The sequence below is a fragment of the Dipodomys ordii genome, unplaced genomic scaffold (genome assembly GCF_000151885.1).
Source record: "Dipodomys ordii isolate 6190 unplaced genomic scaffold, Dord_2.0 Scaffold45, whole genome shotgun sequence".
Taxonomy (NCBI): domain Eukaryota; kingdom Metazoa; phylum Chordata; class Mammalia; order Rodentia; family Heteromyidae; genus Dipodomys; species Dipodomys ordii.
In genome coordinates, this window is record NW_012267261.1 from 9887022 (window position 1) to 9905510 (window position 18489).

At 40.2% G+C, this 18489-nt stretch overlaps 1 protein-coding gene across 4 annotated transcripts in view; it reads right to left on the reverse strand.

Moving 5' to 3' along the window:
• Positions 1-18489, reverse strand: part of Kalrn (kalirin, RhoGEF kinase) — a 531501-nt gene that overhangs the window by 321396 nt on the left and 191616 nt on the right. For all 4 annotated transcript variants that reach the window (XM_013019466.1, XM_013019467.1, XM_013019468.1 and 1 more), the window contains exon 6: positions 15230-15352. In XM_013019466.1, coding sequence (XP_012874920.1) covers positions 15230-15352 — 123 coding nt within the window. The remainder of the gene's footprint in view (positions 1-15229; positions 15353-18489) is intronic.

Here is an 18489-nt window from a genome sequence, read left to right on the forward strand (position 1 = left end):
AATAACACTGTGTCAAATGTTGTGCCCAAAACACAGGACTACATTTCATTTTGGGACATTCTCAGCAAAAGTATTATCTTTAGACTTTGTTTATAAGTAAGGTGGTAAGGCCCTGGGGAACTTCAATTATTTGCCTAAGGTCACAAATGAGGAAGAAAATACAGAGATGTGGTTGGCACTTCATGCTCACACCCACTGAAATGTTTTACTTTGCCTTAAATGTGAGAATAGTGGGTCTGGCCAAGCACATCCATCAATGGAGATAGAAGATGATAAAGAGAAATTTCATTCAATGATACTAAAAATCATATCCCAAAGAAATAGGACACCTGAAGAGAACATTCAATAAAATATCATCTTTGAAGTTTCTCCATTAAGCCTTTTACTTGCTCTGGCATTCCCAATTCTCTGGAATTGGCAGAGGACCAATAGGTGGACTTCTCCTGTCCTCTCCCTCCTTGAAGCAATGATCTCCACATGAAAATCCAAGGCCACTCACTCTGGGAAACAGATCCATAAGACAGCTCAAGATGAAGGTAATTCTTTGCCCATTTAGTTAGTATCTTGACTTGCAATCCTAAATGTCTTATTCTACCATTTATCTATCCACCCATTTGTTCATTGAACACTACAGGGCATGTAAAATCAGGGGACATAACACAAAATTCTTATGTTCATGGAGCTTACAATATAGTAGGAAAGTCAGACAATAAATTAATGAAGATTTACTACATAGTTATTTCAGTGTTTCACAAAATACTGCTGGGAAAATGAAGGGTATGAAGGGGTTGGAGAATGTTACAAAAGAGAAATCAAGGCAGTCTTCTCTGAGATAGCAGTGCTAAGAGGAGTGAGAGAGGTATGAAACCATGTGCTTCTCTGGAGGAAGAGGCTCTAGGCAGACTCAGTAGCAGGGCCAAAGCCACAAGGCAGAAATAACCTTGGTGGGTCAAGAAACAACAAGAAGCATCTCAGGGTAAGTAAGCTGAAGAGGATAAGATGCAAGAGGTAACTGGGGCCTGCACTAAGTAGAACCAATTTCAAAGAATTTGAGCTTTTATCTTGAGAAGGATAAGATGTTAAAGCATTGTAAGCAGGGCTGGGAAGGTAGCTCAGTGGTAGAGTGCTTGCCTTGCACGCATGAGGCCCTGGGTTCGATTCCTCAGCACCACATACACAGGAAAAAAAAAAGCCGGAAGTGGTACTGTGTCTCAAGTGGTAGAGCACTAACCTTGAGCTGAAGAGCTGAGGGACAGTGCCCAGGCCCAGAGTTCAGGCCCCACAACCACCCTCCCCCGCAAAAAAAAAGCATTGTAAGCAGAGGAAAGACATGATCACTTGAACTGATGTGTTGAGAATAGACTATAGAGATGCAAAGGTAGACACAGGGAGACCAAAAGGGAGTCACTGCATCAATCTAGGGGAAAAAATGATGGCAGCTTAGACCAGTGTGGCAGTGAAAACGAGCCAGAAGAACTTGCTAAAGGAAATCCTCTAGCCCTTTCTCATTTCCAGGCCTCTAGTTGTATCATAAACTCTGACCTCTGCTTCCTGTACTGCTTCCCTCCCATGGGCCCACCAGCTCTGACTTCTCACATTGCAAATTTCCTCATTTGCAAACATCTTGCTTGTAGGTCCTTGATCAGCTTCTTTCCTTCTCAGGGCAGTTATTACCCATGTCCAGAATGACATGTTGCAATGTTGCTGCTGCTGATTATTATACATATTTCATGAGTATGTCCTGCCTCACAGCCTCGTCTGACGCACTAGGTTTCACGGGCCATTTGATGTCGTTCATTCAACTCCAGGAGACCTCAAAAAAGGGGCATGTGTCAGCTCTGGCTGCATTTCAGACAGATTAACTCCTTGGCAGTGAGTAGGTAGCCCTGTGGATCATATGTGTAAGTGTGTGGGTGATCTATGAGGCTCAGGGGGCAAACACAGAAAGTACCCCATAAATAACCTAGGGCAAGAAGCATGCTGACAGAGGGCCCTGGAGAGCAGCTGGTGGGAGCCAGAAGAGAGGTACTACAGGCTGTAGACAGAGAAACAAGTGAGGCAGAAGGGGAAAGGAATCTAGGGCCAGGGTGGAAAGTGTAAATGATCAAGGGAGAATGTGGATCCAGGCCAGTGCCAAACTTGGGACAGAAGTATGAGCTGCTAGCCAAACCCTGAGGGTCAGTTCAGCAGAGTGTTTTAGAAGGAACTAGGCTAAAGAACAAGGTCAGAAAAGGCAGTACTGTGCACTCGAGTGACACCAAGAAGCCTCTGCCTATACTCAGGACTGTCCCTGTGTTTTCTGTATGAGCAGGCGTCTATCTCCCTACAGGACCAATGAGAAACTAGATGGAGAAGGAACAGGAGGCATTAGAAGAGCTGATGGGGTACAAGAAGTAGGGGTAGTAAAAGGTAGGCACTCTCTGGGTCAGGATACTCCTGAAACCAAGGGAAGCCTAACCTCCAACTAATGCTACAGGCTAAGTCTCAGTAGTTTTAGAGTTTGTTCCTAGGGTGAACAGCAGTTGGCTATTGTCTTTAACTTCAACCTACGATTCTCAAATTGCTTCTCACTCTTGTACAGATTTCCTGGGTTCCATCATGTATAGTTAAACAAGGATCTAGAGTAGCTGGATCCAGATATGATTTTTTTAAAGCACCCAGCTGACTGCAGGAGGCAGTCCAAGTGGAGGTGTGGTGTCTCACACACAGACACACACAGGTCAGCCAAGTTAGAGCCATGGTCTCAGCATACTCCATCCATTTCCTCCATCACTCAAGTTTCATGCTGACGATGGTTGCCAAGAGCAGAGGGCATAAATGGGTTCTGTGTAAATCAGAAAATAAAATCTATTTCTCCTACTGAGTTGGGAAAAAAGGGAAATTCCACCCACAAGGTTGCTTGTGGAGATACAAACACTGCATCCTGTTGAGCTCCATTGGTAAGAATAGGCTGGCTGGTGCTCCATGCTGTTCTTTGCAATCACAGAGTTCCCTGAACAGCCTGACTTAGGAACCACAGTGTAGCCCCCAGATAAGTGGATCACAATTATTCTTGTCAGGAAGGGACTTTATTTCCATTTTTAGGGTTACAATCACAGAAATAAAGGTTCTGGGTCATATGCAACATGAAAGGCCATGCAAACTAATAGTTCCTCAAGACTACTGTCATTCCAAGAAGTACATACTTCTTAAGCATCCTGACTCCCAGGTCCATCCCAATGGATACTGTTATCCACCTTCTTTTTGATCACTGTTGAGTTCTGCTGGAGTCATACCCTATGGGGGGTGGATCTCAACAGTAAGAGTCCATGTTGGATGCTAGTTGCACATACCTGTAATCCTAGTTAATTCAAAGGCTGAGAACAGAATGATTGTATTTTGAGGACAGCCCAGGCAGGAAAGTTCATAAGACTGCTTTCTAACCCATATTGGGCATGGTGAGAAGCATCTGTCATCCTAGCTTTGTGGGAGACTGAGATTAGGAGGACCACAGTTCTAGGCCAGTCCTGGGCAGAAAAGTCTGAAAAGAAGATGGGAGTGGTAATGTGCAAGTGAAATCCAGTTATGGTGGAAAACCAAGATAGATGGATCATTGTCTAGGCACATGCCTGAACAGGAAGCAAGACTCTATCTTAAAAAATATCACATAAACCAGGTGCTGGTGTCTCATGCCTGTAATCCTAGCTACTCAGGAGGCTGAGATCTGAGAATCACAGTTCAAAGCTAACCTGGGCAGGAAAATCTGTGAGACTCATCTCCAATTAACCACTAGAAAACCAGAAGTGGGGCTGTGGCTCAAGCAGTAGAGTGCTCGCTTTGAGCTGAAAAGTACAGGGACAGCACTCAAGCCCAGAGTTCAAGCCCCACGACCAACAAAGAAAAAAAAAAACCAAACACACACACACACACACACACACACACACACACAAACAGGGTAGGAGGCAGTAAAACATCTATCTGCTTAGTAAGCAAGAGGCTCTGAGTTCAAACCTCAGTACCTAATAATAATAATAATAAACCTCAAATATTGCTTGGGTTGCTGACAACTGCTGTGGCTTCCAACACTTACAAAACTATTTTCAAAGTTTACTGATATAACAGCATGCATTAACTCTTCCTCTATCTTTCTTTTTTCCAGGCAGTTTTAGAGTCTTGCCCATGATAGGCAAGTGCTCTACCACTGAGCTATATCCTCAGTCCTAGTCCTTAAATTCTTATTATGGCCAAATAATAATTCTCCATTTTATACAGATACACTACTTTTTCTCCATCCATTCATTAGTTAATGGACATTTATATTAAAAAAACACCTTTTTTGGCTATTATAAATAATGATGCTATAATCACATGTGCAATGTATGAACACGTTTTTATTTCTTTTGTGTATATATTGAGCAGTTGAATCACTTAATAGGGTAACTCTAGGTTTAACTGGGGAACTGCTAGACAGTATTCTAAAATGCCCACATCATTTCACCCTCCTATATATGAGGCTTCTGACCTTAATATGCCCTCACCAACATTTGGTACTGAGATGTATGCTTACAGCCACCCTAATGGGTATGAAATAGTATCTCATTGTGTTTTCTTAAAATTTACATTTAAAAATGTAAATTTGCTTTCATAACTAATGACACCAAGCATCTTTCCGTATGTTTATTGGCCATGTGTATATTTTCTCTAAAGGAATGTCTTAGATCCATCACCAGTTTAAAATTGGGATGTCTTTTTGATTATTGAGTTGAAATAGTTCTTTATATAGTTCAGACACATGTTCCTTATAAGATCAGTGATTGGCAACTATTTTCTCCCATTCCATGGAAAATCTTATTATATTCTTCATTGTATCTTTTGAGGTATGAAAAATATTTTTTAGTTTAGTGGGTTTTGTTTTGTTTTTTTATTTTTGTCTATCGTGGGGCTTGAACTCTGGGCCTGAGCACTGTTCCTTAGCTCTTCAGCTCAAGGGTAGTAGTGTTCTACCAGTTGAGCCACAGCACCACTTCCAGTTTTCTGGTGGTTTAGTGGAGATAAGAGTTTCTTGGAAAATGTACTCATTATCTTGCCCATGTAATTGTAACCCCTCTGTACAGTATTTTCACAATTTAAAAAAACATGTATTTAAAAAAAAAAAGAGTTTCTTGGACTTTTCTGCCCAGGCTGGCTTTGAACCATGATCCTCAGAGCTCAGCTTCCTGAGTAGCTAGGATTACAGGTGTGAGCCAGCAGCCCTCAGCTATTCTTTAGTTTTGATTAAGTAAATTTACCTACTTTAAATTTGGTTATAGTAGGGGAATCTAACTTAGTTCTTTTTTATTTTTATTTTATTGTAAAGATGCTGAACAGAGGGTTTACAGTTACATTAGTAAGGTGATGAGTATATTTCTTGTCAAGCATTGTTAGCCCCTCCTTTGTTTTTCTCCTATTATCCCTTCCCTCCCCTACTTCTCCCACTCTTCCATCACCTCCCCCCTCTCCCGCTCTAAGTTATAAAGTGCATTTCCAACATAGAGTCTTGTGAGTCTCATTGTTGCACTGGATCATCCTGTGTCCTTATTTCAGCATTTTGTTATTCCCCTTACACTCCCCAAATTAGATAAATGTGTATACAAGATGCAGGGTACCAAAATCAAATATAGTAACAACAGGAGATATACCATAGGAGGAAGAACATACAAAAGAAACAAAAAAAAATCACATAGTACACTAAAAAACAAAAACAAAAACAAAAACAAAGAACATGGATTTTCCTGTCCTAGCTGGTTTCAAACTGTGATCCTCAGATCTCACCCTTTTGAGTAGCTAAGATTATAGGCATGAGCCACTAGTTCCTATGTCAGTATTTTAATCATTTTGATTCTATTATAAGTAGAGTGGTTTTCTTAGTTCAACTTTCAGATTGTTCATTGTAAAAGTATCAGGATACAGTTAATTTTTATATTGTGATTTTGTATTTTACAATTTTACCTAACTTCATAGTTCTAATGGTTATTTTACTGGTTACCTTAGGATTTTCCATATATGTGATCATGTCAGTAGATAATGTTTTTACTTCTCTTTTAAAATTTCTTTGTCCTGAATAATTACCCTTATTATCTTCTCCTATATTAAATAGACGCAGTAAGCATGTTCTTGCCTTGCTTCTTTTCTTAGGGAGGAACATCCAATTATTTGCCATTAAATATAATGCTGGCTGTGAATTTGATAATAAATTTCATTTTACTGAGGTTTGCTTTATTGTTTCTTTTTTATTCTTTCTATTGTTTATTATTTATTGTTTCTTCCCTATCCACCTCCTTTGTGCTATTACTTGTAATTATAATGCATTTCTATATGTAACAGGATGAACAGTAATTATATGCATATTATTTTGCTTCTGAAATTAGTTAAAAGAAAGGACAGAACCCATGCACTTACCTTGCCTTTTATAGTTATATATCTATCTTTACCAATGTTTACTCTTAACATATGGTCTGCCCTGAACCATGTTTCAGGCTCTTAAGGAAAATGTATAAACTATTATTGTTATTGTGAAGTGTTACAACTCTGGGCCTGGGTGCCATCCCTCAGCTCTTTAGCTCAAGGCTAGCACTCTACCACTTGAGCCACAGTGCCACTTTAGACTTTTTCTGCTTATGTAGTGCTGAGAAATTGAACCCAGGGCCTCATGCATGCAAGGCAAGCATTCTACCACTGAGCCACCTTCCCAGACCTGTTACAGTTTATTTTAAATCTTCTATTTCCTTCTTGTTCTTCTATTAAGTCCTTCTGTCCATTACTGTGGTACTGAAGTCTTCAACTATTATTATTAAAATATTTCTGCCTTCATGTCTGTCAGTTTTTGTTTCATATATTTGGTACACACACACACACACACACACACACACACATATGATATATCTTTCTGATACAGTGGCCCTTTTATCACTTAATAAAGTACCTCTTAAAAATAGCTTTTTAAAAATATTAAAAGCCCACTTAAAAGTGTGCTGTTAGTATTGCCACTCTGGTTTTTTTGTGGCTGCTGTTTACAAATTTCTTCTCCTTTCTTTCAAAAACAATTATACAAAACAATATTATAAAATGTATTGTTGGACCTATAATATATAGAAATGTAATGTGCTTGCCAGTGCCTTTGTAGGGGGTGTGTAGGACAAAGGAAATTACTCAAGAGACAAGTTGGATATTTTGCATCCTTGTATATTTAGTCAGGATCTAAAGGGCCTCTTGTAGAAAGCAAACAGTTAGCTTTTTAATCCTCTCTGACAATGTCCACCTGTTTAATGTTCTCACATTTATGTCATTATTGACATAGTTGTATTTATGTTTGCCACTTTACTTTTACTATGCATCACATGTCTTTTTCTATGCCTTTATTCCTCCTAGGTTTCTTTCTTTTGCACCAAGTGCCTATTTTCTTTTTGTGGGTCCGGTCATGGGGCCTGAACTCTGGGCCTGGGTGCTGTCCCTCAACTCTTCAGCTCAAGGCTAGCACTCTACCACTTGAGCCACAATGCCACTTCCAGCTTTTTTTTTTCTTTTTGCTTATATGGTGCTGGGGAATTGAACCCAGGGCCTCATGCATGCAAGGCAAGCGCTCTACCACTGAGTCACCTTCCCAGCCCCAAGTGCCTATTTTCTAATGTAATGTTTTTTATATCTTCAGGATTGAGTTTTTCATTACATTTGGAGAGTCCTAAACTCAGGATCTGGGTACTGTTCCTGAGGTTTTTTGCTCAAGGCTAACACTCTATTGCTTAAGCCAAATCTCCACTCCGGCTTTTTTGTTGGTTAATTGGGGATAAGAGTCTCTAAACTTTCCTTCCCAGGATGGCTTGGTACCACGATCCTCAGATCTCAGACCTCAGCCTTCTAATTTGCTAGGATTACAAGAGTAAAAGCCAGGTGTTTCACTATTTTTAAAAAAGTTATTCTTAAAACTGCTACTCTAGTGCTTAAGATACACATCTTATCAGAATCAGCTTCAAATGAATACTAAATTCATTGCAGTAAACATTAAAAAGTTGCCTCTGAGGAGCTTTATTCTTTTCCTCATGTGTATGACTTTGTCCTTCTATATGTCCATAAGTATTCCAAAGTCAATGTTGTTATAATTGTTATTTTTAATAATGTTATGTCTCTTAAAGAAGCTGAGACAAGAAAGAAATTCAGTGCATATTATAGCATTTACTAATCTCCTTATTTATAATTTCTGGATATTTTCATTTTTTCCTCTGAAGTCTAGTGACTATCTGGAGATATTTCCTTTGTCTAATATTGCTTCTTCCTCATCCACCTACTTTGTGCTATTACTTGTAAATATAATACATTTCTATATGTAACAGGATGAACAGTAATTATATACATATTATTTTGTACAATTGCTTCTGAAATTAGTTAAGAAGGCAGAACCTATGCACTTATTTTGCCTTTTATAGTTACATAACTGTCTTTACCAATTTTTACTGTTAGTGTTTAAGTTATGGTCTGGGGTCACGTACTTTTACTATAAAGAACTCCCTTTATCATTTCCCCCCAGTTCTCTCCAGCAATCTAACAGCCTAAAATGTAACCTATATCTTCAATCTATCTTCAATCTATGGACGTTTTTTGAGAGAGCTGTTGCCTTAAACTTCTCCAGTCTCTGCTGTAATTAGTAATTAGACTTGGAGCTCTTTTTTTTAAGCAAAGTCTTTTGAGTCATGGCTTTAAATCTGGGGTGGGGAGGATGCTTTCCTGAGTGATACCCCTACTTTAAGAGCTAAACTCTTAGTGGAATGGAGTGATTAGCCTTCTTCACTTGCCTCCATTTTAGCTTCACTTGCTTCCATTTTAGCAAGAATAAATTGGGACTTACTATTCTCAGAGAACATAGCACTAGTGGTGGGGTTGCTGTTCCTTGAGTAAGGGTGGGCAGAAGAAGGAGCTCCCATCTCTAGGGCATACTCATCCAGACTTAGTAACAAGTGGCTAAGGGCAGGATAAGAAATGCTTTGCCTAGGAAGATAGTCCTTCAGTTGGGAGTTGTGGGAAAGGAGATCCTGGGCTCTTGGTTTGTAACAGTTTGGAGGGAAGTTTCCATCCTACCAGACCAGGGCAGAGAGAAAGAGAAAGAGGTGTTTGTTTATATATCATTGACACACTTCAAGTATTAGAAGATGTGTTGAAAAAAAAAAGTTTCTTCATTTTCTGTGTGCACTTGGGATTATCTCCAAGGCCTGTAAGTGGCCATTTTAAAATAATTTTTACTAGTTTCACGGGAGAGTAAGTCTACAGAGTTCCTCACACTGTTGGACTGGGGGTGAACTGCCTTTCAGAACCTATACTGTTTTATTTTAGGGCATGACTACTGTATCTCTACAGAACAATAATTCTCTAACTTTAATATTCATGTTAATCACTGGGGCTAAGTTTAAAAATGCAGATTCCTAGAGCTTTACTCTCCATGCCCATGCCAGAGATTTTTCCTTGACTGTGAAATATCAGAAAGAAAGTGAGAAAGAAATCTGTTTTTAAAACAAATTGTTTAAATAGGGATACAGATTGACCCACTGCAACAATGAGATATACAAGAAGCTATGTCAAAAAATGAACTTTACAATTTTTTTAGAAGTTCTACCTATCATTCTTTGAAAAAGAACTATACTAAAAAGGCAAATGCATACCAGATAAAACTATTCCTCCTCCTTCTCCTTCTTATCTTCCTTAAGATTCTACGTCTACTGGGGGCCTGTACAGCTATATAGCATGGTCCAAAACAGGCTACTTAAAATATCATAGGGGCTGGAGGCATGGCTCATGTGGTAGAGCACTTGCCTAGAAAGTTAGAATGTCTGAGTTCAAATCCCAGTACTTTCAAAAACCCATTATAATCACAAGTTAGAGAATGAAAATGAAAGGAGAGAGACAGAGACAGAGAGACAGAAAGTGAGTTTGTTTATGGTAAATTCTGTCCTTATAGGAAGTAGTATGAAATCATGATTAGGAGCTGCCAAGAATCAATAATGAAAGGGAACCCCTGCAGCAATACTTCATAGTAGGGAAAGGAAGCCATTTGCCTCAGAATCTTTTTTTGTCTTGTACTGGATATGGCTTTCACTTGGCATCCTTTTGTAATCTTCTTTCAAAACAAAGGCAGAATATCAAAGTCTTTGGTGCAATTGGTCTGATTTGTACACTGTTAAGTGACAATATACACCACTGGTGAGTGAATTAATAGGATTAAAGCACTATCAAGCAAGCCACAGAGGAAAGGATCCCTACTGCCCCACTGTACACTGTTATCACTAATATGAATCCTTGAGTCATAATAATAGAAAATAAATATTATTTCATATTTTAGAACCCTAGATAGAAGCCATTAGCAATCCCAGAGAACTAGTGAATTAAAATTGTAAATACAGTGTTTTATTTTTGTAAGAACTCCTGTGAGTGTCTTTTTCAGAAAGAACAGGAACACTGGTAGCTACAGGACTGTTCTATGTATACTCAGATCCAACTTGCTTCCAGCTGTCTGTACTCCCAGTGGGAGGGAAGGCAACATTTGGGAAGAATTTATGAAAAACATTTCCACAGCAGAAGGCAGAACTGAGCAAGACAAAGGCCTCAGAGAACTCAGGAAACCTGGCTATCTCAGCCAGGGGATATTTTTCTATTGGGTTCAGGACATGGTATTATGATTATTGTTGTTGTTATTATTATTCCCATACAGGAATATTATTCCCCTTCAGGAACTGTAAAAATTATGTTATAACAAATTCTAAAGATCAATGCATTTTAGCTTTTGTCTTCCAGATGTGTGTATATACGAATTGAGGGGGAAATCCTTCCTGCAGTCTGTGTGCTGATAATTGGTAGTTTTATTGGTACCAATGCATACATAAAACTTAGGAAATTTCTGATTTTCCTTTAATGATTTTAATGTTGTGAAATTATTTCTTTGTGTTATTAAAAACATTGCACATGTGCAGGTGTGTGTACACAAACACACCCCTGGGCTGACGCTCTAACCCTCAGCCCCTCAGAAAGTGCTTGTATTTGGAGACAGGGCCTTTAAGGAAGTAATTAAATTATAATAAAGGCATTATGGCCGGTCCTTAACCAGTCAGATTGATATCCTTACAAAGTGAAGAGATTAGGACACATCAGGGGTATGACTCTGAAATGGGAAGGCCATATGAGGGCACAGTGGATAAACAGCATCTGCAAGACACAAAGGAAGGTCTCCAGAGAAACCAAATCTGCTAGCACTTTGATCCTGGGCTTTGAGCATCCAGAACTGTGACAGAATAAATTTCAGTTACTTAAGGCACACACCTGTGGTATTTTCTTAGAAAATATCACATTAGTCTTAGTTTAGTATTAGTATTAGATTTTCATGCATTCAATAATTTTTACCTTAGCTGGAGCTAGGTTTGTAACTGGGATATAAATACTAGACATTGGAAAATTAAAATAAAGAAATAGGTAAGTTATGAGCTGATCATTTTAATTAACAAATTTATATATTTAGGATTTACTGGAATTACTATTTCTTGGGTGCATAGGGTTAATTCACATACAGATAATCAGTACCTGTGCTGATTGTTTGAAAATGTACCTTATCCCTCTTTATCATCTCAAAGGGCTCCCTGTTAGAGCATTCCGTCTTTCAACCAAAGACTATTGGTTTGTAATTATATATTTACTTGTGGGATTATACATTAATATCTACCTCCATATGGGTCATAACCATCTCTGTTTTAATGAATACGATATGCCCAGCAGCCAATACAATGTCTTATCCTTAATTATTTGACCAATGAGTAAAAAAAAAATCATGAGCTTCTTGAGATCTTAAATTGTGGAGAGTGACCGATAGGCTCTAGAATTCCCTTGTATCTTTTGAAAATGAGTATAGCTAAAACTTTGTTCATGCATACATTTCTCTTACTTGATTTCAAAGGAGTCTGTGACCTCCCCATAAAATAATAAATCACTAATGTACTGCAGAGGTAAAATAGGATTCAAAAATAGGATTCACCTATAAATTGAAATAGACAATGCTACATGTACATTTTCCTGTACAGATGTGTGGATGTTTGTAGGTACGTATAATTTCCAAGGACAGAGAGGGATTGCTTAGAACCATCCACATTCCCACTTTTCCAGACCAGTCTTTGGCCTCTAGTAATAGCTGCTCACATTCTCATTCATTTGTTTCTTGGCAGCATTGTTCACCACTCAGGTCAGGAGCTTGTAATTCCTTCCTGTCACCTGTTTGGGATGTTACCATCCTTCCCCTCCCCCCTCCCCCCCATTTTGTAGGAAGTTCCTTTTTAATAACAAACTCAGAAACTTCCCAGTTAGCAAAAGCTGTGTTTAGGGAGCACAGGTGTCCAGGCAATTTGATCAAACAACCCTGGAATTCCCTTCCCTCACCCTGCACAGGAAAGGAGATCCAGCCTAAACAGGCTAAAGAGGCCTCAGAGTGCTGGTCCATTCCAGTGGAGGGGGCCAGGAGAAGGATAGGTGGAACATTAATTAACTATTGGGTATTAAATATCTTCTCTTGCTTGCCAGTTCCAGAAAAATAATTCCCTAATTTTTGCCCTAAAAATGGAGACTTCAACAGTAAGTCTGTCAGAGCAAAAGTTTTCCATGTGCCATTAACTCTCAATTCCTCACACTAACAACAGAGGAAAGCAGTAATGCAGAAATTTCAAAGCCACAGGCTTTTCCCATTTCTCTTTGTAGTGCATTGTTTGGGAGGATGCTCAGTGGCAGACTCACCTCTCCTCTCTAGTTATGTTTGTCTTTGTTGCTTATTAAAATGAGTTTGTCTGCCTTATAGCCAGGAGGTTGGATGACGTAAAGATTCCAGCTCAGAATCTGTGAAACTTATCAGGGGAAATATATAAGGCACACAGATAATGAAACTTGACTAGATTTGAGTTCACATTCTTAATCACTTGTGATCAATTGCTTTGCTTCTCTATGACTAAAGTGAGCCGGTGGTGAGAAATAATTATAGGACACTAGTTGGAAAGGAATGAGCTTACATTTAGATGAAGACATAAGATGGTGTTGTGGCCAGAACTGACCACACAATCATGTTGATTTCCCTACTCTGAATCACAACCTTTTCAACAGCCATAGATCTTTCTGTGCAAACCTCCAAATGTGTTGTACACCTGACAGCCTTTGGTAATCCTCTATTAAAGGATATTCTGCCTCTCTCTCTGCCAACATGACCCTTATCACTTGAGGTCAGATGTAGTAGATGATGAGCAATGAATGGCCAATGGAATGGGAGAGAATGTGCCATTCATTTCTAGGTGGAAGAAGATCTCAGAGTCAGCATATGCCTGGCTTCATGATTGCCTGCCAAAGCAACTGGCAGCATCTGAGATGGTAACTGCTCCATTTTCTCAGCCCCTGTATCTATGATGAGTACATCTCCCACCAGCTGGTCATTGGTATGTGGTAGAAGGAAGAAACTAACCTCTGTAGATTGTTTTGTTTTAACTGCTGAGATTTTAATATTCTTAGTCAACTCAGCTTTATCTCTGACCTTACATATATCAAGCTACACCATGAGTGTCTGGGATTTTATCTTTTCAACTAAACACTAAACAATCTGAAGCCAGAATGATATCATCTTCAGTGTGTTAAGTCCAGTGAGAAGTATATTTAAAACAAGCTGTCCAAATATGAAATTATTAAAAGAAAGGCACAATGCTTATTTGCATCAGATCATACAAAATAATAGTTATCAAAATGAACCCCAGCAAACGAAAACAGGAGTTTTGTTTCTTTTATTGCTGTTTTTGTTTTCTTTCCTTTTTGAGCTCTATGTTCATTTATAAGTCTTTGGGAGTGTTTGGGGAAGCACAGAAATGGAGGGACAAAGGATGAACTAATGCACTAGACACTATGTTGAAAATGAACTATACAACTTGTGGCTAGGATGGGAGGAAAAAAACTGGGAAAGAGTGAGGAAAGGGGTAAAACTGTCCAAAAAGAAAAGTACTCTTTACCTGGCTCATGAAACTATAAACCATTTGTACATCACCTTTATAATAACAATAAACAAATTTTAAAAAACGAAATTATCTTCTTGGCCTTTGTGATCCTCAAGGTTTCTGGTTTTCTAACACATACCCACTCTTAACATCATTATAATAAAGATGATCAGATGTTTCTATTGCTCAGATATGTGGAAAAGGTGAAGCTATTCCATTGGACCAACAGTGCAAGAAGAAAGAGTTTTCAGAGGGCAGGGAAAGAAGTGTATTGAGGAGCATTTAGAATGCAATGGGTTTAAGGAGCCAGAATGATTTCAGAAGAAACCCTTGGGGGGAAACATGTAGAAAGAAACAGCACCCCCAAGTATTAAGTTATGAGGGCTCATACAAGTCATCTGGTAGACTCATACACCCTAATTAGTATCATAACACCAGCATTCACTGAGGACTTAACCATGTGCCAGGCACAGTTCCAACAGCTTTGCAGTTAACTCACTGAATCTTCAAACAACCTTATAAGATAGCTACTATTATTTATACTTTACAGATGGAGAAACTGAAGCACAAGGGAGGTAAATTCCCTACAGTTGCACAGCTAGTAAATAGCCTTCTCTGACTTCAGCATCTGCTAGAACATTCCTTGTCATGGGAGCTCACTCCTATGAGTTCCATCCCTTCCTGCAAGCCACATACTTCTTCTCTTCATTCCTGGATACCTCTGCCGCCAAGACCAACATAACACAATTCTACTCCCTTCTCTCCAAAGCAGCCCTTCAAATATTTAAAAGCAGCAATCATGTGTCCCATATGGTTCCTCTTCCCATTGTAAACAGCCCCAAGTCACTCAACCCTCCCCACCATGCCTCAGCTTGAGGCCCTTCTCTATCCCAGCTCAGTGACTCACTTATGTTGGGGACCAAAAAATGTCAGAGAAGGCAGTGGAGTGGAACTCATGACTAGCCCTTCCTCAAGTCTTGTGCTGAGCTAATGCTTCCCACAACCCAAGCACATTCCTTTCGTGGCATAAAGCGGGACCATAGTCTGCTGTAGGAATGACTGGCTGGCCAGATGTCCTGCATGTCTTTTTTCTTTTTTTTGGCAAATGGACTGCTAAAGAGTGAGCCTGTTAGGAGCTCTTCCTTCTTCCTTAGGCCTATCTCCTCATCCCATGGGGCTTCCTGCCCCATGCCTGGAGGCAAGGGTGTTGAAGTCTCCCCACTTACCATGGAGTTCATGGCGAAGTGATTGTGCTGAGTCTGGAGGTCAAGGGCATGCTGGTAGCTGACTCCGATCTCTGTGTGGCTCTGGAGAAACAACTCCTTGTTGTGGCTTATCCAGTCAAACATCTAGAGGGGACAAGACAAGCAAGTGCACAGGAATCAGAAGAGTGGTATATCCAACAGGATAAAACATTCAGAATGACTGAAGGAAAGAAAAAAGCCTTCTTGCTCATGCCCAGGAGAAGCAGACATCATTCCTTCATCTTCATGAAGACCCACATGCAGACTGGATGCTATGGCTCATACTTGTAAGCCCAGCTACTTAGCAAGTAGATAACAGGAGAGTATGGTGGTTCGAGGCCAGTCTGAGGAAAAGTTATTGAGGTTCCATCTCAGCCAGCAAAGGGGGTGTGGTGGTACATGCCTGTGGTCTCAGCTATAGAGAAGCATAGATAGGAGGATCGTGATCTGAGGCCTGCCCTGTGTAAAAATGTGAGATCTTATCTGAAAAATAACTAAAGCAAAAAAGGGCTCAAGTGTGTGGCTCAAGTGGTAAAATGCCTGTCTAGCAAGCATGACACTCTGATATCAGACCCCAATACTGCAGGCAAAATGAAACAAAATGAAACCAAAAAACCTGCACATACAGCCTCTGTGTATGTATGTATAAAGACTAAGGGAAAAAGAGAAAATGAGTGGAAGAGTGGGAAGACAGAAGAAGTTGTTCACTCTCTGTCGGTACCTGCCCTCACTTCATAAGAACCTTAAAAGATCCTTTAAAAGGCCCCAATGCTTGCTTTAGTGCCAGTGCTGTCAAGTTGTCCAGTTCCCATACTGCATTTAGGCCTGCACTCTCGGAGAGAAGGTGATTAGAACCCTGGCTCTGGAGGTCCTAGCTCTCAGGACTCCAGCCAACCAGTACATAGTCCTTTCCCCGCCATTGGGATTGTCTCAGAAATAAGAATGTGATATGATTCATCCTGACAAAATATGAAGGGAAGTTTGCTAGAAACCTCTGAGATATAGAACCCTGGTTTTTTAGATGCCCTGTAACATCCTATGATATTATCCTATGTGTTGCTGACCTCACATTTCTGCAGACATCTGCTGGCAGCTTGGGGGTGAGGCCAGTGGGAGGGGTGGAGTTAGTAAACAGGCAGCACTCTGAGCCTTACCTCACCATGTCTCTGGACTATATGGGTATCTGAGCCAAGAGATGATCTGTATGATTCATCTCAATTTAAGATAATATTTTTTGTCCAGAAAAGCCAAGTGGTATAGCCAGGAAAGGTGCAATAAGTGCTGCTGTGGAAAAGCTGGGGCCAGTTGCAGGGTAGAAGAAGGAGAAACTGAAGCACAGGAGCAGGCCAGGAGAAGCAAAGTCTACATCAGCGTTCTGTGACAGCTTTTCCATCAACACAGAAGAGCAAACTCTCCTTTGATTACATTCCAGCAGCATTTATGGGGCAACCACAATGTGCCAGGCACAGAGAAGCAAAAATGAATAAAACATGGCTCTTGAGATTAGACAGCTTAAGGCCAATGTGGAAATCTGAAATGGACCCAAATCCAATTTCAGCACAACCTGGTCACAGCTTGATCAAAATTAAAATTAAACAAACAAAACAGTAGCCTATGGATATAATGTATACCAACCTGCACTATTGAGAGAGCACAGAGAACAGTCCTTCAGCCATCCTTGAGGGAATGGGGAAGGAAGAAGAGAAGTTGACCCCTCTATGCTGAGCCTTGATGCAGGTAGTAATGAGCCAAGTGAAGACCAGGGAATTGTATATTCCAGACAAAGGTGGAGATGATGGGCGCTGACAAGCAGCCTAGTGTGTTTCAGGCACTGAAGGTACTTCGGCTATGCTTCAGGAACCTAGCTTTGAAGTATGGCTGGTGAGGCACATGACTTCTGGGAATGTAGACCATACACTGGCCTTGGAAGTAGTGAGAGGTAAGTGTGAGGTCCCAGGCTGAGCAGTAAAGTGTGAGTAGCTCTGGGAGCCATGGAGCATGGAGAGGAGGCAGGGTTGGGTTGAGAGGAATACTTAGGAGGGTAGGATAGTAAATCTCATGAGACTAAGAGTCTGGAGACCCAGATTAGAGAATATCAGTATAGTCTGAGAAGTAGGCAGATTTGAGAGCTTCTAGAAGTAAAATGGAGGACTCTCCATTATTTGGGAAGGCAAGGAAAAACAATAGCAGGTTCTGGCACAGCCTCTTTGGTTCATATAATTGAAGGAGCCACCACAGGTGCTGCCTAAAGATGAGAGTAAGAGGTTGGGAGTAGGTGGTTAGAGAGTGAGTTTCCTTTTAGATGTGCTGAGTTTGACAGCTTTTGAGTTTCAAAGCGATGTGTTCTAATCCCACGAGATGTATGCATGGAGATCCAGAGCGAGACATCAGAGGGCTGTAACAACTCACACCAAGGCATAAAAACATCACCTTCCCAAGGCAAACGTGCATGATTTGATGATTATTCTCTGGCTTGAATTACTCAGGCCATTTGTGTCTCTCTACACTGATAATAAAGAAAGGAGAAAAGCATCATACTTCAATCTCTAGCGCAGAGGATTCATTTCAGGCTGGGTCGATATGTGTGTTGTGTGAACCATTCTTAGTCCACTAGCCACAGCTAGCCTCATGGCACAGGCACTTCGTCAGCATTTTTTCTTTAATTATTATTAAGGGCAAGAAGGGAAAGAAGATAGAGCTTCCCTCCCTGCCTCCACCCCCTGTTCCACTTCAGAAATTTAGAAGATTCTCAGTCTGTAGTTTTTGTTCTTTAAAATTTTGTCTCTCAACCTCATTTTAAAATAAATTCTTGTTTCTCTTCCTTATTGACAAAAGAATCAATAAAATTAATGAAGATCTTTAATGCCTGAAGCCCTTGGAAGTTGTGATAAAAAGCCCTCACTCTACTCCATATACTTTCTTGAATATCTCAGTGGCCCAGAAGTGACCTTCCCTGAATTCTCTGTTAAATGGCTATTTAGATATGCAAATGAGAAGGTGAGTTATGTGCTAGTGTTAGAATGTTTGGATTGCTCTGGCATCAGGTCCCTGCTAGACTACAGAGCAAGGGAAAGTTGGACAGAGCCCAAGCAAAATGGAGGCAATGCAAAAGTGATTTGAAGACAAGCAAGAGTGGAAAGGGCTGTGGAACTGTCCACCTCCAGAAAGGGCTCCTCACAGAATGCCATGGGCCCGATCCCATTTCACCGATGCCACAATCTGCACTTGGTACACAGAGAGGC